General features: G+C 44.7%; 1 protein-coding gene across 2 annotated transcripts in view; it reads right to left on the reverse strand.

The window, feature by feature from the left end:
- TRAM2 (translocation associated membrane protein 2) overlaps positions 1–21,058 on the reverse strand; it is a 157,668-nt gene that overhangs the window by 12,201 nt on the left and 124,409 nt on the right. For both annotated transcript variants that reach the window (XM_069236148.1, XM_069236147.1), the window contains 5 exons: positions 14,993–15,077; positions 13,623–13,693; positions 12,411–12,515; positions 11,359–11,502; positions 741–916 (listed from right to left, as the gene is read on the reverse strand). In XM_069236148.1, coding sequence (XP_069092249.1) covers positions 741–916; positions 11,359–11,502; positions 12,411–12,515; positions 13,623–13,693; positions 14,993–15,077 — 581 coding nt within the window. The remainder of the gene's footprint in view (positions 1–740; positions 917–11,358; positions 11,503–12,410; positions 12,516–13,622; positions 13,694–14,992; positions 15,078–21,058) is intronic.

Here is a 21,058-nt window from a genome sequence, read left to right on the forward strand (position 1 = left end):
TTAAGCTACCATCATCACCACCCTGCAATAGGTCACGCCCCACAACACGCATACATAAGAGAAACAAAAATCCTGGACTTACTTAAGTTGTGCTTCTGAATCAACTACAGCACATAAACAGTCCTAATCACAGTTTAGAATACTTTGCTTGATGACACAAACCTAGGCTCTCAGTGCATGCCCATTCTCCTTGATCTCTATGCCGACTTAATTACGCCTCCCATAAGCCTACCACAACTCTGAATATATGCTCAAATGGTTCAAATACTTTTTAGACAATTACCCCCACAATGTAAGACTTGTGTACATCCCCCTCACCTATCTCCCATATGAAATCTGGAATCTTTAATGTATCTCCATCTCATTAAACAGCTCCACAAAACTTTGGCTGGAACTCCACCCACATGTGAATTTCAGGCATCCGCAAAGGATACACAACTTCACCTGTAAGCCGGTCATGGTTAGAATAGTAGTCATAACTACCCAATCCACTGCTCATGATCTTACACTTACCGTCACAGACAGCACTACAAATTACATCATGGACGACATCGTGTCGCCTCACGACTGATGCATTTGCTGCCTTTAAACTCCAAAACTGGGCCTAACCTTTGATTGTTCCAACAGGCTACATGATCAAGGACTGGACATGCACAGGGTTGAGTGTGCACGGTTGCTCATCCCACATTGGTGGTGACCAGTGTGCTCTGCAGGCATGCAAGAAGGGTCTAATCACGTACCAGTGTCCCTCTTTATTAGTTTAGACTGATGCTTGCTCACAGCTGCAGCAGCTACAGTGGCTCTCTTTCTTGCAGCCTGTTCGTTCCAGTACTCCCTCCAACGACGCAACTGGAAGTGAATAAATCGCCACATCATCCAAGCCTGGGAGAGGCACATTAGGAACAGCACAGAGAGTCTACAAATACAGAAGCAGAAAATATGGTCAAAGCACTGCAGAGTAGGATCACGTTTCGTACTATGATCAAGAAACAAATCCTAGAGGAATGTAAGTGGAAGTCCAGGATAATTGAACAGGCTGCATTTCCTTTCTATGACTAAAACGAAACATAGATTGTAACTTTGTTACAATTATTATTTTACAACCGGCAACAAGGTTACTTCTTAGCCTTTAATGTGATAACTATAGATAGAGGCTATTTTCCACCAGGAGGATTCATTTCCATTTGGGTTGCTCAACTCAGATGAAAGCTAATTATATACACCAATGCTGACTTCCACAATTCTGTAGGCAAAATGGTTTACTATTGGTCAGTAATGTGATATATGTTGATTACCAAATGTATTTAATAGTATTAAACTCCTTGAATTGCTCATATTTTATACAGCTCATTAATTTTAGTTAAGCTTACCTAAATATTGTATAGACCAACTGCACAGGTTATTGATTGGCACATACTGGGTATTTTTCGCAGATTCTGTCACAGGTATAGTGTGTTACACAGTCTATAGGTTTCCCGTTGAGGATCCCATTCCAAGAACAAGATCCATTCAAAGCACTCCACAGGGTACATATAGTGGTTCACTCACATGGAAAATATTTTCCTCCAAAGTAAATTTGATTCAAAGATTTCAGATTCAGGAAGATAAGACATCCCTGTACTGGCTGCCAACCCGTGGAATACTCCACTTCTAAAGACCCACCTCTGCAGGGCCCTTCCGCCAATGGCTATGGACCTAGAGCATACTCTTGAGAAATCATGGCATATAATCATTTGTTTATCATTTGCACACAAAGGCTTTAATGCTGGCAATTTTGATGCTTTATAACACCCCCCCCCCCCAATAAAACATGTGTTAATATAGACTGATGAACAAGTTACTCACTTCTGAAACACACTTTATGGTGAATATTCTATGTAACTGAAGATCCCTTACTTTGCAGCCCCCTCCCCTACCCTTCAACCAAACCAACATTCACCCCTCGCAATCCCCGAGACAGGCTGGATCCAGAGATTTTTTTCAGCAATTTCCTTGTGCACTGGTTGGTGGCATTGTGGGGCTTTGCGTCGGGCTGATGTCATGTCAGTTTCTTTCTGATATCTGTCCAAGCTGTCGGACATAGTGTCTTCAATAATCAGATTCTGCCATGGAGCGGATTTCTCAGTTGGAATCTTTTTTAATATGAAACAAGGGAACAGGGAGGATCTGTGGTTCCACCAGAAAGAGCATTACCAAAGGTAACTAACTCATTCTTCTGACAGATACTTCGAACCAGATTCCTCAACTTGTGAATAGATACCAAAGCAGTGCCTGAACAGATGGTGGGACTGTGAAAACATTTTGGTGGAAACAAGATTACAACAGGAGATTGAAACAAGGATAGCGGACTGTGAAAAGCCAGATAAGCTGATGCATAACCGTTTGTCGCCACAGCAAGGCCTTGCTGGGACAAAGAAAGTAAAAAAAGATGATAACTAGACTTGAGGGGGTGGGTACGCATAGAAGCACAGCACACAGCAAACATCTCCCTGAATTCCCACATAGATACATTTATCAAGCGGGCCGCTTGGCAGTCATTTAGTAAATTGGGAGGAAGATCAAAAGCAGTTGGCTCTTGCCACTCAATCTCCGAGCATGAAGGTGCAAGTTGTGTAGAACCTTGTACTGGTGCTGCAACAGAAAAGCCTTCTCTACCTCTCAAGGATCGGAGGACAGATGCTCATGGACAGATGTTTTGGGCACCACACTCTACTGGCCCATTTCAGAGCCACTGGATGACTTAGGCCCCTTCATTCCTTATCTTCTTCAGAATTTTGGTCAGGAGAGGTAGAGGAGGGAAGGCGTACTGGAGCCCCGAGCTCCAGTCCAACAGAAAGGCATCTCAGAGGGCGAATTGCCTTAAGAACGGCAAAGTGCAAATATTTGAACACTGAGCATCCATAGTGGATGCAATAGGATTGAAACAGGATTCTACACATCGCTGGAAGATGCCCTCTGCCACCTCAGAGGGTAGCAGCTATGCGTGATCAGGTAGGCAACGCCAGCTGAGTTTGCACGCCCTGGCATTTAAAGATCCTGCCAGGTGTTACACTACCAGTGTGAGTCCCTGATGATTCGGCCATTTTCAGAGGTGTACAATGTCTTTGCACAGGACCAAAGACCCTAGCCTAGTAGCAGTACCACATAGCAGTGGTATTGTCTGTAAGAAGCTGCACCAGTTCCTCCTTGATGGAAAGGAGGAAAGCCTAAGTGACAAGCGAAGCACCTGCAACTCCAACAGGAGGATTTAGAGGCAAGTTTCTGGCAGTGACCAGTCGTAGTTGGACTCTTGCTCCTAGGTGACTGAGTCCCTCCTACAACAAGTTGCAACTGCCGGTGCAACACTCCCGGCTCACAAGCAGTACCTCACCAAAAACCCAAACAGTAAAAGGTGATTTCTGGCAGCCTTACGCATGGACTCTAGATTGCAACATCTCAGGGAAGTCATGGTGGAACGAAAGTTACCCTTTTCTCTTGTTAACAACTAGTCACAGTCACACACAGACAATGAAGGAGATGCAGAAGAGTTTTCTATATATTTATTGAAAAGACTGCAATCTACGATGAAATCCATGAGCTGCAATGATTAGGATAACAAACAATAAAAGAAGCATAATTGTGAAGATGAGAGTTGTGAATACAAACTCCCCCCATCTTGCAATAAACATGAGATGTAAAATCCCCAGCATAGAGAACCTAATATCTAACCTAATGAGAGCTAGGTGTGATAAACCTAATCTGCCAGTACCAGGTCCATGAGAAGCGCCGCCAACCCTCGTTACCTTGGAATGAAGTCTCTAGGTCAGACTCCGTGGAGACACAAAGGCTGTGTTCAGCAGCAAGGTGACGTACAGCATTAATGGCATCTGGAAGGAATCCTTCTAATGACCTTGTGAGATGTATTTATACAGATCATGTAGGACCCCCGACGCAGGTATGTTTCCAAAGAATTGATAAGGAGGCAGACTTGTGGCTGCAGTTATATAAACAATCCCCAACAAGTGTAAATTATGTTCCTGTCACACATAAGTGAGACAAGGACATGATTGTTAATACCTACGTACATCACTTGATCATGACGCTGATAAAGACGCCTTCACAGAGTGGCACTGATAATGCAAGTCAAAACATTTCTATAACTATAAACAATGGAAGTCATAATAAAATAAATGGATTAAAACAAAGCAAGCTAAGTAGGTTAAAAGTCACTAAGTGACGGGAGCACAGGCCTGCAAGCCAAAGGGCAAAGCTAATCTCCTGATTCCCAATAAAAACTAAATTGGATTCACCATACTGCTGATCTCCAACGCTCCCAAGTGGCGTTCCTAACCCAGCAATGATACAACCGTCATAACCGTTAGTTCTAGGCGTGGTAGGGAGGGGAAGAGTCTGCTACAGGTAAAAATGCAGTTCAACAAACACCGCTGTAGACTGTTTGCAATTTTGCAATCTCCTCTGATGCCTGAATGGAATCTGAGCAGTACCCTTGGCACAGAGCTCACCTTCAATCAATCAGTCGACTTGCAGTGTGACTTGTCACCCATGAGGGTATCCAGGCACTGGCAGGGTCTCAAGTCGAACAGCCATATTTTCAATGTTTTAAGGAACTCCTGTATTGTAGGAGAGGTCCTAAGGTGCAGGGGAGGCCGCACCTGGAACTCCCTCCCCACCAGCCTCAGGACCACCCAGGACCACTCCGCATTCCGGAGACTCCTAAAAACCTGGCTTTTCGAGCAGCAGTAACCCCCCCCCCCCTTTCCCCTAGCGCCTTGAGACCCGCACGGGTGAGTAGCGTGCTTTATAAATGTTAATGATTTGATTTGATTCCAGGCTTTGGCTACGAGGCTGGTGAAGCAGCATCGTGCTGCTTTCCTGCGATATATGTGGGGGTACGGGCCAGCGCAAGGGAGACTGAGCAAAGACCTCAGGAGGGTTTGTGGAATCTCAGGCAGTGGTTGATGTAGGAGGGTCCGGAGTCGTGCAGGGCTCTGAATGTGTAGGTGAGGAGCTTGAACTGGCATTTCTTCTGAATGGGGAGTCAGTGGACTTTTTTGAGGAGGGGGGTGATGTGAAAGCAACAAGGGAGATCCAAGATGAGTCTTGCTGTGGTGTTCTGGATGGTCAGTAGCCTATGAACTAGGTAGGCCTCTAGTCTCACATAGAGGGTATTTCCACAGTCAATTCGACTGGTGACGAGGGCTTGGGTGATGGTGCGTCTCACGTTTTGGCCAAACCACTTAAAAATCTTACGCAACATGTGCAGGATGAAGAAGCAGGAAGGTGGCACTACATTGACATGGAATCTCGTGGTGAGTTTGCAGGCTAGGATAATACCGAGGTTCCTAGCCTGCTCAGCTGGGGTTGGAGTGTGCCCTCGGTTCTGTGGGCCACCATGAGGCGTCCCAGGGTGAGTTGTTGGACCCAAAGATCAAGACTTTCGTCTAGTCTGTGTTGAACTTGAGGCAGTTATCCCTCTTCCACCTGGCCAGGCATTGGTGGAAGTTGGTTCTAGCAGCAGTGGGGGACAGACAGAGAGAGAGAGAGGGAGAGGGAGACACAGAGAGAATGAGTTGTGTGTCATCTTTGTACAATATAAAGTGTCTGTGTTACCCAACTATGTTGGCAATGGAGAACACGTAGATTTTGAAGAAGGTGGGGCTGAATGATGAGCCTTGGGGGAATACGCAGATGATTGTTTTGGGTTCGAGGGTGTAGGGTGGTAGTGTTGGTGAGGAAGGAGGCAATCCATCTGAGGGCGGCTCCTCGGATGTCTATGTTGTGAAGTCTGGCGATGAGCATGTGGTGGGAGATGGTGTCAAAGGCCTCTGAGAGATCAAAGAGAATAAGGGCGCTTTCTCTCCTTTGTCGAGGAGGGTCCAGATGTCATCTGTGGCCACGATCAGTGCTGTATCGTCGCTGTGGCTGCTGCGGAATTCGGATTGGGAGTCATCCAAGAGCTGTTTGTGTTCCAGGTAGATGGTAAGTTGTTGATTTATGGCTTTTCAATTACATGAACCCGCAAAGGGAGCAGGGAGATGGGTCTGTAGTTGCTGAGTTTGTTGGGGTTCACTCAAGGTTTCTTCAGCTGGAGTTTGTCTTCTGCATGCTTCCAGTTTCCTGGGAAGGTGGCAGAATCTACTGAGGTGTTAATTAGGGTAGAAAGTTCAAGGCCGACCCTGGGTACTCCTAGGCTGAAGATGTGGTGGAGGAATAGGCTAGTTGGGGCCCCTGAGTGGATGGATTTCATGATGGCGATAGTGTCCTAAATGGTGAGGTGCTCCAGGGATGGTCATGTGTGTGGAGTTATGGCAGTTGAAAAAGTCTTCAGACTTGAGTTGGGGGTTAAAGTTTCTGTATATTTTGGCCTTGCATTGTCTGTTCAGGAATTTCTTTAGATTGTTGTTGAAGAAATCCGTGACGCTGCCGCATAGGTCCTGAGAGGGACAGATATTGCTCGTCACCATTCGCTGGGTTGGTGAATTCCTTGTCTCTGCAGAAGAGCTCCTTACTGTTGCTGAGGTTATCTTTGATGCGCAATGCCAGGGCTTTTTTCTTTGTCTCACTTAGTTGACGATGGTATGGGATGAGTGCTGAATTGTAGGCTGCTCTGTCGGCTGATCTTTGTTGGTGCGCTACCTTAACTGGAGGTGCTTGCAGTGGCGCTTGGCTGTCCTGAGGTCCTCAGTGTACCAGCTGGCTGGCATAGAAGATCTCCTGTGTTTCATTGTTCTTGAGGGAGGCAACAATGTCAGAGCAGTCAGTGATAAGCTTCTGACGTCCTGGTTCATATTGTTGCGGTGTTTGGGTGGGCTCAGGGCAAGGGTATTGGTCCATTCAGTCTCTGAGGCCTTGTTCCATAGGGGTGATGGGCAGAGCTGGGTTGCATAGGAGGGCAGGGGGTTTGGGGGAGGGGGGGGGGGGAGAAGTGGGGTGGGGGAGGGCAGGGGGCCAGGATGATGAAGTGGACGATTGAGTGGTCGGTCCGTGTGAGTTCGGTGGTGTGGCTGCATTTCAGGTGGTTGCTGGAGGTGAATATGGGGTTGTGTGTGTGTCCTGTAGTGTGCATGGTGGTCTTGTATGAGTTGGGTGAGGCTGATGTTGTTCAGACTGTAGAGCAGGTTGGTGGAGTTAGGGTTTACTTTGTCATTGAGGTGGGAGTTGAGGTCACCCAGGAGCATGTAGTCCTTTGAGACAATAGCAAGGGGGTGATGAGGTTGCTGAAGGTGATTCAAGGGCCTGGTGGACGGTATGCAAGCATTCCCCAAATAGTGGATTTCTTGTCCGTTCGGATAGTGAAAATGAGGTGTTCCATTGCTAAGAAGGTCGTCCATGGTGGCGGTGCATTTGATGGAGTCCCTGCAGATGATGGTGACTTCTCTGTCTGGCTTGTTAATGCGATCACGGTGAGTCATTCTGTATCCTGCCTGTAGGATGGTGACGATCTCAGGGACTGACGCAGGTTGAGCCAGGTCTTGGTGAGGAAGACTGTCAGGCAAAAGTGTGTTAAGGCCTCAGCCTCTGTGGCCCAGACCTCGGTTGCCCTCAGCAAACAGTAGTCGGAGTACAAGAAGGCTGGCATTCCTAACTGCCTCAGATGGGCAGCAACCATCACTTTCGTGAGCACCAGAGTAGCACTGGTAAGGCCAAAGGGGGTGCATGGAGAATTGAAAGTGCTTGCAGCCTATCTGAAACCACAAGCAGAAATTGTGGTATTGCAGAACAGGTATGTCATCATCCAGTCACCTGGATCAAGGGCATATAGAACTTGGGCCAAAGTGAGCATCTTGAACCTGTACTTCAGAAGAAGTTCAGATGGTGAATATATAAAATAGGACAAAGCCCTCTGTCCTGCTTCTGCATCAGAAAGTAATAGGAGTAGCATCCACTCCTAACCTCTGATGCTAGTACCTTCTCTATGGCTCCCTTCTATAAGAGAACGTAAATGTCTTGTGGGAGAATGGACAAGTGGTCCTGTGTAGGTGGCATAGTTGGAGGAGGGGACAGGAAGGGTATATAACTGCAGTGACCGGTTTGAAGCACTTATTTGTTAGATGCAATGCTTTCCCGCCTATGCAGGTAAAAAAGTATTAGTGCTCCTACCGGGAGACAGTGCAATACTATGGGTAAATTAAAGAAGTTCTGCAGCAGGAGATTGGGTAGTTTGTTTTACCCTGGGGGCCTGCATGCCGCTGGCCGGACCCCTGACCGCTACCTCGTAAAGACTGGGAGGGATGTTGCTGTGGAGGCAAAGTTTGCATTGGCCTCTGCTGTATACCTCTGCAAAATCCCTGAAATGGGTGCATTTGTTGTGGAAACTCCTTCACAGACAGTGCAAAGCCAAGAGAATGCACTGTTGCTTTGTTTTCTTTGAAGAGCTCTAATGCGGAGTCTGCCTTGTCTCAAACAGGAGGGGTGCCAAAGGAATGTCAATAAAGAACTATTGGACATCGCTGGTTAAGCCTGTAGATCTTATCCAGGCATGACGCCAAAGCATCAGGCTGGTACCAACTATCCTATCCAGACAGTTGGTAGTGTCCAGGCCTGACCTGATGATATACTGTGACAAGTCTGGACCATCCTCGAATATCTGTTGGAGATTGGCACAAAGGTAGTCAAGGAATGCGGACAAGATATTGCTTACAATGTTCCATAGCATGTGTGGGTAACGCCCCAGAAAGTAACTAAAATTGACAGATTTAAGGCCAAGACTGGTAGAGGAGAACATTTGTTTGCTGTATGTATCCATGCGCTTCGACTCGCTGTCTGGCAGGGTGGTTGGAAATGTGTTTGTGTTTAGTCGGCTGGTGGAAGCCTGAACCAAGAGACTCTATGGTGTTGGGTGCTGCAGGAGGAAAAGTAGGACCCACCATAGATGATCTGCAGCTTCACACTTTGTCTACTGACAGAAGGGCAAGATCCTGCCTTTGCCCAGGTGTCTGTGAGGGCCTCTTTGAATAGTGGTGGTTCCGAAGTAGTGGTTCTGAACAAGCAGTGGTGCGAAGAAGTCTGCCCTGACACAACACACATGTTTTAAACTCCACAAAGGGAAGCTGGAAGTCAAGAACTTCTGCTGCCCTTCTAATGACCATAGCAAAAGAGGAAGATTACCCCTGTAGAGCAGCCAGGGGGGAGAACTTAGTCCAGTATCTGGGAAGGTGTCAAGGCCACTTGCCTCCTGGAGGTCCAAAAAAAGATTCTTGTTGTGGTAGATTTTACATTTTTCATCGTTGCGTGCCTCCCCGTCTGAGAATCTATGTGGCAGACGAAGCATATCAGAATCTGAATGAGGCTATAGGAGAGGGAGAGTTCAGAGGCGGCCTCAATAGAGTTTTCAGCAGATATGCTTCAGAGAATTAAAAAGTCTAGGGGGTTCACCCTCAACATGCAGGGAACTGGTGCAGTATTCGGCTTTGGGGCACACCCCAGATCGGGGTCAAGAGTCACAGTTGGCATCTGGGACAGATCTTCCACCAGTAACCCGACTGGCTGGAGGCCTCTTCAGATACATGGGGCCTGAAGACACACCAGAGGGCTCCAGAACAGTACCAAAAATGTGTATGTGTGGTGTGTGTGTGCTGTGTGTGTGGTGTGTGTGTGTGGTGTGTGTGTGTGTGGTGTGTGTGTGTGTGGTGTGTGTGTGTGGTGTGTGTGTGTGTGGTGTGTGTGTGTGGTGTGTGTGTGTGGTGTGTGTGTTTTTGTTTTTTCACTGGGATCCTAATAACCAGGACCCCAGGGACTGTCTTCTTTCATGTGTGTAAGTGCTGTGTGACTACAGTGGTATTGCATGAGATTTGCATGTATCCTAGATAAGCCTTGGCTGCTCATTCACAGCTACCTATAGAGAGCCTGGCTTTTAGACACTGCCTACGGTACACTAATAGAGAATACCTAGACCTGGTATAAGGTGTAAGTACCTCAGGCACCCACCACACACCAGGCCAGCTTCCTACACACAGCCTCTTTGAAAGCTTGAATTTTATGTGATTGCACAGAAGGCCAGGGAACTCAAGCTGGATCAGGACTAGTGCTGGAGTCTGTTCGTTTGTGGCCAACCAAGATCTGGAGGTACCCTGCCGTCCATATGACAAACATCTGATGAAAGTAGCTGGAAGAAGGGGACTCATGTTTGGAATCCGTCTTTTTATTTTTCTTAGATTTACTGAAATTTTGGAGTAGGATGAAGACACCTCTCAGGAGCGGCTTTGGGACCGATGATGCATCCACATCCTTGATTTCATTCAGGATTGGGTCTTCCAAGCCTTCTTATGGTGCACAGTGAAGTAGAGTTTGGCCTTGTAGTCTCAGATGACCTTCTGGTACATTTGAGTGAATTTTTTATACAACTTCCAAGATGGTTGAGGAGCCGAGACACTGAAGGTGTGCAGGTCTGTTATTGACACCGGTTTGTGGCAATCCTTACAAGGTTTATAAAGTCATTTAAGAGGGGCGATAACCCCATGCACACTAGAAAAATGTTAAAGAGAATGTTCTATCAGTGACAGAAATCAAAGGAACAAGCTCCGGATTTGCGTCAGAAGGCGTGGACAGAAGGAACTAGCATCCACGTGCAGAGGTGGTAGTTATTTTGTGGCACAGATGTAATTTCTGGGGCAGGATAGACGCAAAGTGAAGCCGCACACCTTCGCCTTCAGGCGCACAAGGAAAATGTGGAGAAAATTTTCAGAATACATTCTGGTGCCTAGTGGATGTTCACAAGGTAACGAATCTACAATTAGATGCATCCATCAAAAATACTTAGTACTTGGGCCTGCCTCCCCTCCTACTACAACTTGACAATTCCACTGGGACAAGAATAGGATAAACTGTCGGCTTTCTTTTGATTTAACATAAGAAGGCACAATTATTTCAACATAATCACAATACTTGCAAAAATATTGATGGTCCTATCACCATTTACAATTCAACTCACATTCAAACAACATTTTAACATATCAGGCTACCACCTACTATCCCTGGGTTACAGAAACAAAAGTTAACCAATTTGGGCCACAAAAAAATGAAGACTCCTGGATACATGGAATACAGGACTATGCCGAGTGGATTCTGGTGACACTTTCAAACTACTTAAAAAGAAAACTTTAGCAGGTCCACTGATTAAATAGTGCACTTAGAAAGAGGTTATTGACAAATCATCCTAGCTTGCCTGGTTCACAATCACATAATGAAATAGATGTATTTTTCAAATGTGCTACTGTTCGTTTGTTCATAGACTTTTAGCCCCTAGTAACCAAGCGAACAAGCCAGTGGGGCATCAGAGGACCCACTTTCTCTGGCCCCATGATGATCCAAAAACATCTCCACTGACTTAGTTAGTTCTGTTTGTGCAAACATGCTTACCTAAAAAGCAAAGTGTTGAAATTTCCCTTTTCAGGATCAAAACTGTTGTTCTCCACCCGGGCCAGTCCAAATCCAATGGTCAGCACTGAAAGTGTGAGGGTAAACAGACGAGTGAGTACGAAAACCGCTGCCCAGGCGTTAAATCTAAACGAAGAAAAGAAAAAAAACAAGGGTTGTGGAAAACTTTCAGAGAAAGAAAGCTAAGGTTGCTGAACTGATGAGATATGGGCAGTATACACTTAATACTGCAAAGGCCATTTCCAAACATGGTCTGGTTGTCCTTGGCACAATGATGCAATGACATAGCTGCCAAATCTGGGCAGACATTTTGAAAAATAACTGTTTATTATGTGATACCCTGAGTATATAATATATAATTTGGAGAAAGGCATAAAGGGATTGGAAGTTATATATTGCTAAGTTTGGGATCTGTTGAAAAGGGAACTCAATGAAGAAGCAGTTGCTCACTGCATCCAGACGTCATATCCAGAAAACCTAATTTCATATAAAACAAGTGGATCTTTTCATCCTCTGCTAAAAAGATCCTTACTGTCCAAAAGGTTCTACTGCTTCTCAGCAGAAAGGGATGATGTGCATGAGCACTGGATCTGCAGACAGTGTAGAGAGCACCACCTATAACTAACACTCATTCTTTCTTCAGTAAAGTGGGTATTCCCAACTGTTCATTAAACTGTGCATTTCTGTTGGTGTGACAGTAGCACGCCAGAGTAACAGTCCCTCTATTGTGGACTACTCTCAATGTTGGCAGAGAGATAAATGATTAGCTTAGGATCACCCAAGTGTTATCAAGTAGGTGAGAGTTCAAGCTCCGACCTCACCAGCAAAAGACCCACAATAGAAAGACATCTGCGGATACAGTTATATTGCAGGGAAAAGGATAGGAGTCCTTCGGCAAGCCTTAAGACCGCAATCAGTCTCATCTCATAGAAAGGTGTAGGGCATGAACCCCGACTCTTACTCACAGGCATAGAGAGCGGGTTTTATGAACTGTGCTGTCAAACCCAAAGGATCAAATTCACATCAACACTTACAATTTTTGGTTGTTTTCATCTGTGAAGTAGAAAAGACGCGCCACGTGGAAAAGGAATTCAGCCACATTCTGCAGCAGCAGCAAGATCAGCCCCAGACGTGTTAAACTAAAGGAGAACCGAAAATAGGCACAATGACAATGAAAAATACGAACTACTATAAAATGAGCGTCTCAATCTGCAAATATGCTACATCACTGTGACTAGAATTACTAACCAGTGGAACTTTAATGAAAACATCTCCTAAAACGCAATGACAGCTCCAGCAGATATGAAGCATACAAATATTTATTAATATTTCAGTTGTTCAAAACATACGTGAACATAAACCTGAAACACCACCAGAAGAGGCAAATTAAAAGTATCACAAGCTCTGAATCTGCCTTTTAACAGTTAAAGACCACTAAAGGGGAGAGCGAGAGAGAGCCTTGAAGCACCCCCTGTTCAAGACTGAAAGGAAACCATATTTCAAAGGCTTTGTCCTGCAGACGAACGAAACTCTGCAATCAAAGCATAAGGTACTCGCCTCTCTTGGTATTAAGCCCTCTATTCCTCCCGATACAGTGATGTTCCTCGTTTGAAGAACAGGAATTGTAGCACGTGGCACATAAATGACAAAACAAAGCCCCACCTCTCACATGTGCAGAAAGAAGGAGACCCTCAGTTGAGCAACAGACTGTATAATTACCAGCAAAATCCATTGGGCAGGGGCTTAGTAGCTCTTGGGCCATTAAAACATGTAGGATTTAAGAGACAATGTGGCTCTCTGTTATTTTAGAGACTAAGCTTCATGTCACAGTTATTTGGCGCCTATACAGTGCACAGCGGTTCATTACCACAGGTGCTTTCTACGGTGGAGGCGTTGTTGGAATCCTCCTTGAGGTCCATGTAATACTGCAGTACTTCCACTCCCATGGTACCTATTAAAGTAGCTGTTGGATTTCCAAGGACTGCTTCTGCACACCATCACCAGAGGGCAGGGTCACAGAACTGAGCCAGAGACCGCTCAGGGTTACAACTGAAGAGCCAACCAGTGAGCATCTCCTTCCACGGCTCTTTGAGGCCATCTGAAAGAAGCAGTCCCAGAATTCCCTAGGAGCCCGCTTCCTTGGAGGTGGCAGCCAACTCATGCTATCTTGGTAACTTTCTAAGAGCATTAGCAAGTAAAACAGAATGCAAGCAACAAACTTAAAACTAAAACACATGCCCACTTACTTTAGAAGGTAGGCACCAGCTATGTGCACCAGGTACAAACTGATGTACTGCAAGTGGCGTGGGATTTCCTCCTGAAAATATAGAGGGTCAGATAATGAATTCATACTTCGCATTCAGCTTCTACTCGAAAAAAAATTTGAAGTAAGAATAGGGCTCCAGGCTTAGAAGACTATAGGAAGACATACATAAAAACACCTAAAAAACAGGGGGAGTTTAAAAAAATGACATTTAAACAAGTAAATATAATAAGCAGATTAAACAGATATACAAATCACTCTTCTAGTCGGGAGTGGGAAAAGCAAAAAGGCAGTAGTGACATGGCAGGGAGGGAAGGAAGCATGCAGAGAGGCTGGTAAGCAAAATAACTCGAGGTAGCACTACTGGGTTCACCTAATAATATTTCAAATTGAAAAAACACATTTTCAAGAGAACTAAAATAAAGTTAGGACTGAGCAGTTCGGATCTGGACCTGGCATGCGCCTGTTGTGACGTACAATAATGCCTTAATGGAGCACAGAGGTGGAGGGAGAGGAAGCATGAAGCACAGAAGACGGGCAACTAGAAGGGCCATAACAAAAAGGGAATAAACAGATGAGACCACCGGGGATCGAACTATAGGGCGCATTCTCCCAGTTTGCTCCACGGAGCACCTTTAATACGGTACATCGGTGCAACCAGCGACAATGTGCCCGATTACATATAGTGTGCTGCCCCCAGGGCAGCTGCAGACTCATGCCTGACCTGAGGGTGGTGCATTAGTGAAAGGCAAAATGGGTGTTTAGAGCAACCGATTAGTCTTCCACAATAAAGGAGGGACTCGCCTCTACTTCAAAGGGGAACAGAAATCCTTCTGCAGGCGGGTGCAGGGAATGACTGCACCCATTTTCAGGGGAGTTTTTGGCGGGAGGTCTATGGGCCGCCCCACAGACCCCCTCCAGTAGGCTGTCCTCCCAGGGCACGCGCACAATGCGCCTCCTCTTTGTACTATCTGTAGTAAAGAGGAGGCTGTATAAGCGCCTGTAATGCTAAAAGTGCTCCAAGGGCGCAGAAAGCAGGTGGACATGCCCATAGGTACTTCATATAATACGGGCCCTGGCCATCAAACTTGGAAGCAGATGCAGATTTTCACACTAGCAATGCAGACAGGTCTTTTGCCCTGATCAATGCAAGTGGAAAACTGAACTTTTAATCAAATGAAGGCACAATACTTTTTTTAGTTACTAAGAAAAAGAGACAAATGATGACTCTTCCCCCAGTTAATTCTTAGCACATTTTCTATACTTGTTCATTCCGCGCAGCGCTCGGACATGCTTCACAGAGGCCATTACACACAATGAACCATCCAAGGTAATGCAAAGCTCCTCACTCACCTTTCGCACCTTCTGAAAGTACAGCTCAGGTAGCGCGTGGAGCCAATATGCCAGCTGGCAAAGGTAGAAAAACTTCACCTGGAAACTACAACAATAACAAAGTCAGACTCTGGCGAAACTCTGCAACTTGTCAATACAATACCGCAGTCACACTGGAATAATCGGATTTACAGAGTGGCAGGAACTATTACTGAGTAATCGTTAGAAGGTAGCAGTGGAGCACTTTTTTTAGCGTCTTATTTAGAATCAGCATATCACCTTTTCACCAATTCTGGTTCCCATGCGATACAATTGTGTGTAGGTGGAGGAAAATATTTGGTAGATGCAGGCTCCCTGTGATAGATATTACAGTTCTTATATTTATTTATAAACACCCGTTGCATCACAGATGTGAACCCAGGAGATCTTTTCTACTCCCTTCACTCCACACTGACCAGAAAGCTGGATGTTACAGCTAAACAAAAATCTACATCAGACAAGAAGGCTGCTCAGTTTATGGATCAATTAAGATCTGGTCAATGTGAAGAGACTTGTTAGGACATTAATACTGAAAGAGAAGCAGACATAGACAAATAGACACCTCAGAGCACTCCAGAAGGCAAAGAAGGGTCACATGCAGAATGAATCAAACTCCTCCACGGAACTATTCAAAATGTTCCTGGAAATTACAGAGCAGTCAGTGTTAAAGAACACCTGGTCACCTTGAACAGACAGTATAAAAAACAGATGACTATCTGAGAGCGAGATCTTAAAGATGAGAGCTCACAGCAAAGCCAAGGACAGCACCTTATGCCCAGACCAAACCTCCCAAATTACCTTCCAGCTTTCACAGCAGGGCAAACTAAGCAAGCCCACAAAGGCAATGGAAGGATGGAAGCATCAAGTATTACAGTTGAGTCTTGTTCGGCCACCACAACAAAAAAAAGAACTTTCAGTTGCTTGCAGCAGAAGTAACAAGATTCATAAATACAGCTCCCCAACAAGGACTAGTAATATCCAATGGTTTATAACAAGCAGTAATTACTCCCTTTCTCAACACACCTGAGCATACTCTCTAGAGATATCAAACTATAGTCCATCTCTTATGAAGGAGCAATTTCAAGTATTTGTGGAATCAAACAACATCCTACGTGACAATCAGACTTTAGACCATGGAGGGGCATAGAAAGGGTGCTGAACAAAGTCTGGGAAGATGTTTTCTGCTTCTGCTGCATAGGATAATGTGGATAATAAAATGGTCCTACACCACCCTCTGGCACTGTGCCAGGATCACTGCAATAGCTACTCAATTGGGCCAATCATTCTTAAACTGCACCCAGAAAACAGAATAAGCATTGCTTCCTCAGAACTGAAACTCCTTACTAAGGGGTCCCAGAGGACACTTTACTGACACTGCTTCTCAATGTAGAAGACCAGTAGGTCAGATAACCTTTTAATATCCCATACAGTTCCAAATGTACAGTGATTAGATCAACTCCACATCCGGCCTGGTAACCACATAGATAATCTCAAAATTACCTCAGACTGCCAGAAGCACAAATGTCTTAACGGTGCAAAAGAAAAATCATCAGAGCTGGAGAGTCTTCACCCCCCATGCTCTATTTCTAACCTATGTAGAGACTATTTATAACCGAGGTCTAGAACAGCAAGTGATCACTTATGTCTGATTAAATCTCAACTCACACCGAGGTAGGTCAATCTTGGTGGTGGACCTTCAGCACTGGAACAGAGTGTGCCCAGACCACAGAAACCAACCAAATCTGACTGCCTTGGAGGAAAAACTAACAAATAGCCTCTTCGCATCACAAACTTGCCTCTAGAAAAGAAACAGTGTATAACTGCCTGCAGATCCAGCACCACCAAATCCTGGTCCTCAGTATCTATAAGAACTCTGTCTACTGTAAACGACTTCACATCATTCAAGCAAGTGGTCAAACAAATAAATAACTTGCTGTCCCGTGTGCCACCAGTGTTACAAAGTGTTCCTTGAAAACATTTACATAAATAAATTCAGTCTGTGCCAAAGTGAGAAGGGATTTTGCTCATGGTTTGGATAAAGGTGATTGATAGTGCACATCTGGCTGGTGCATATAGTTCATATTAAGCTTCCATAGCTGCAGTCCTGGCATCATGCATTACAAGTCGCTGGGTCGGGAAGGTCTTGAGTTTCAATCGTATGGTTGTCTGAATAGCTCTATTATCTTTCAAGAGTCCTTCAGTAGTTATGAATGAGGTCAATCACACAGCCGCCTGAACTACTGAGACCAGTTCTTCCATTGCAAGACCTGACATCGAGAGAGCGCCTAATGAATGGTATACAGAAACTGATATTCTTTGGTTACCGCTGCACATCCTACTTTCCTGTTTCCTTCAGAGAGTCAGGAAATATCTGTAGACACTTCCCAATCATCCTTTTGCCACCCACAGACTGACTTGAACCTCCTCTCCTCCCCACTGCCTTATGTTTTTGTATAGCATGACCATGAACCAATGGATGGCAGAGTGCTTTACATAGTCATAGCTTCTTGCAGACCAAACAAACATACAATATATACCACATGATTATAAAAGACTGAATCTATATTACATGTTGCTAAATAAGAGGTGATAAGTGAAAGAAGACAGAATAACCAGGTGACATTTCAAGAGTTTCAGCAATGGAATGGAGAAGGTTGAAATAATAGGATTTTCAGTTCTTTTTTAAAGATGTTCTAGGACAGGACTGTCCTAGCCAGTGGTGGAGTCCTAAACCTTAAGAGCACTTCCAGAGAATGATTAAGAGAATTTCTTTTAGTATTTCAAGGCACAAGTTGTCTTTGTGTCTAAGGAAGAACTGTCCACCTGAGACGGTCACTTTTCGAGCAAAGTAGTTTGTAGTTCCCAGAAAGAGAGATTTGTGTGTGATGAACGCAACATGCAAGCTTACAGATGCTATTTGCTTCTTACTTCATTACAAAGCCAGTTTCAAAAAGATCAACAGGATATGGTCAAACTCCCTGGTTCCCATGGTCAGTCTGACAGCTGCATGGGGACAGCTTTGATGGGAGGTAGATGAAGATGCGATTCTCCTACTTTGTGTGGCGCTTCCATAGTCCGGTCTAGACAGCATAAGTGATATTAGTTTAAAATATGCGTAGTAGATAAAAGGTTTCATTCCACAGAGGAGTCAGTCAACATTTTGCCCCTTTCACCAAGGAACTGATGTGTGCTGGAAGAGTAAAGTTTTTTTTATTTTTTTTATCTAAGTAGAAGCCCAGTTTTTTTGAGGAGTCCACAACTGAAGGACTGCAGTCAAGCGCAGAGAATGAGTTAGGCCAAGTTTGAATAGGTGCAGTGCAGTTTGGAAGTGATAGCAGGAGAAACTCATTTTTCAGTAGGTTAATTTTCAGTATGATGCAACATCTAGGTTTGAGCATACCCAATAACGTTAGTCACATTCTCTGAGGAGAAGAGTTACAGATAGAGATGAGTGCTGTCAGCCCAGAAGTAATACGAGATATTGGCTCTACTAAGGATGAAGGTTAGCGGCTCCATGTAGAGGATGAAAAAAAGAGAATAGATGCCACGGGAACATCTTGATAGATAAACACAAGGTTGAAAAGGATTTTTTTTTTTTTTATACATTAGCTCAGATTTTCCAGAGGTGCACAGAACCAGCTAAGGACTGTGTCAACTCCATTGTCACTGAGGATTTTAAGATGAGTACCATAGTTCATCATGTTTAGGACAGCTGACAGGTCTAGAAGGATCCTGAGTTGTGGATAGCTTAGGTCTACAATGCAGAGAGTATTTTCAAAACCACTATGGCTGGAAGCATGACTGCATCTTATTGAATAAGTTGTTTTCTTTAACTAAGTGTTTGATCTGGGACTCAGCACAGCTCTCCAAGACTTTAGCCAGGAACTGAAGGTTATAAACCGATCAGAAGTTGTTATGAACTTCAGAGTCGCAGAGTAGATTTTCTTTTTAATAGAGGCATGACCAGACCTATTTTCAGAAAGTAATTAGTTTCCTTGGCCTAAAAATGCACTGATGTGGTTGAATTAATAGGGAATGACAATGATAGAGTTCTAGAGGTGGGTTCAGAGAAATGAGAGTGTATGGTTTTGGCAGTGTTTTAAACAAGCAAAATGAAAGACTTAATTTAAAGTGGCTCCTAATGGAAGGTCAACATAGACATGCAATTTCAGGAACTACGTCAGAAAGAGTTAAATCTTTCTCACCTTTCCTTACAAAGAAGTTTCTTTGGAAATGTGAAAGCTTTCCGATTAAGAGCAGAGTTGCTTGTTTCCATACTTTGAAGAGTTCTGATGGGCATCTTCTTTATTTGGTTTATCTTGCTATTGATATTTATTTAGATGGATTTTGCACTGAAGATAACAATTGTCTATGGATTCATTTTAACATCTTAGCTGGGTTAGGTTCCTAAAAGAGGGATTTTAATGTCAATTTGTTTTCAAAGCTAAAGCTGTTTTTTTTTTTAACACGTCGCATTGTAAAAGACAAATCCAGTGGAGTAATTTTACAGTTGGCGCTTTAAAATAATTAATATTTCTGGTGTGGGCCAGAGATACATTTTCATCATAAATTCTGATAGAATGCTAAATTACAAACTAAAGGTACAGGGCCTCAACTCCTCAACCAAAATTCCAGCCAGAGTAAAAGTTCGTTTACCCTGGTTGGAGAACCTCCCACAATTGAGAACATTTGTTGAACATGTAGTCTTTACCGCACAAAATCGAACTGAAGGTGCCCTTGGATCTTCCAACTAATAGAAAAATCTGAATGATGCTGCATCTGTTCGGAGTAAATCTACAAGGATGACCTATGGGTAAGTAAGGTAATGTATGAATTAGGTAAGGCCTTAAGGAACATCCTGCAACTTTTCTCCAGCTTCCTTTGGCACCCTTGCTCTTTTTTTTTTTCTCCCAGTCTTCCTGCCAATGGGATACTGAAGATGTGTCAGTGTGATGATGGTGAAAATAAGACCGGTAGCTCATTTACACACTCATTCCAAAATCACCTCAGTTTTAAGACGTTGCCAGCCGAAGCTACTTTAATATGCAAATATTCTATGAGAGATTGATGAATTCACGGATTTTAATTTATTTGCATTTATAAAAGACTTATGCCCAAGTGCTGTGCAGGGCAAATCCCCCTAAAAATGGTACATATCAACCAATCAGTGCACATCATAAAATGAACATTTCAACTAAATGTAACTAGACTAACAACTATCAGAGAAAAGCTCATGGAGAAGATGGACATTCAAAGGGGCATGAAAGGGGTGCAAAGAAAAAGAGCAGCTAGAATGGACGACATGTGACATCAGCTTCCTTTCCATCCGTGTATGAAATACCACTACATCAAAGGTTTTGTTTGAAACCTGCGATCACCATACGTGGATGGCCATGCTTCTAGATAACAGATCTCACTATTTGAATCACTATTCAGTACCTTACTTGTCTATTTTCTAATTATAAATAGCCTGCTACTCTTGTACTAATATTTGCAACACTAAGGGGGTCATTACGACCCTGGCGGCCGGCGGTAAGGTGGCAGTAACACCGCCAACAGGCTGGCGGTATTCCGCTAGCAATTATGACCGTGGCGGAATTACCACGGCCATACCGCCGGCCCCTCCAGTATCCCGCCAGGATTCTGCCTGGCGGTCATAATCTCCAGGGCAGCGGTGCTGGGGATTATGAGTCCCCGACCGCCAGCCTGTCCGTGGCGGTAAACACTGCCATTGAAAGGCAGGCGGTAAGGGGACTTGGGGTGCCCCTGCACTTGGCATGGGCAGTGCAGGGACCCCCAGGCATAGCCCCGTCGCGCATTTCACTGCCCGAATTTCGGGCAGTGAAATGCGCGACGGGAGCTACTGCACCCGCTGCACATCATTATTACGAGCCGGCAGCAATGTTGATGTGACATTTCCGCTGGCCCAGCGGAAATGTCATAATAGGGAGCCAGGAATACCGCCGGCAATGGCGGTATTCTGTCTCCCGCGTCCTCGGCGGCCTTTTTGCAAGACCACCAAGGTCGTAATGACCCCCTAAGTATGCA

The sequence above is a fragment of the Pleurodeles waltl genome, chromosome 5 (assembly GCF_031143425.1).
Source record: "Pleurodeles waltl isolate 20211129_DDA chromosome 5, aPleWal1.hap1.20221129, whole genome shotgun sequence".
NCBI classification, from domain to species: domain Eukaryota; kingdom Metazoa; phylum Chordata; class Amphibia; order Caudata; family Salamandridae; genus Pleurodeles; species Pleurodeles waltl.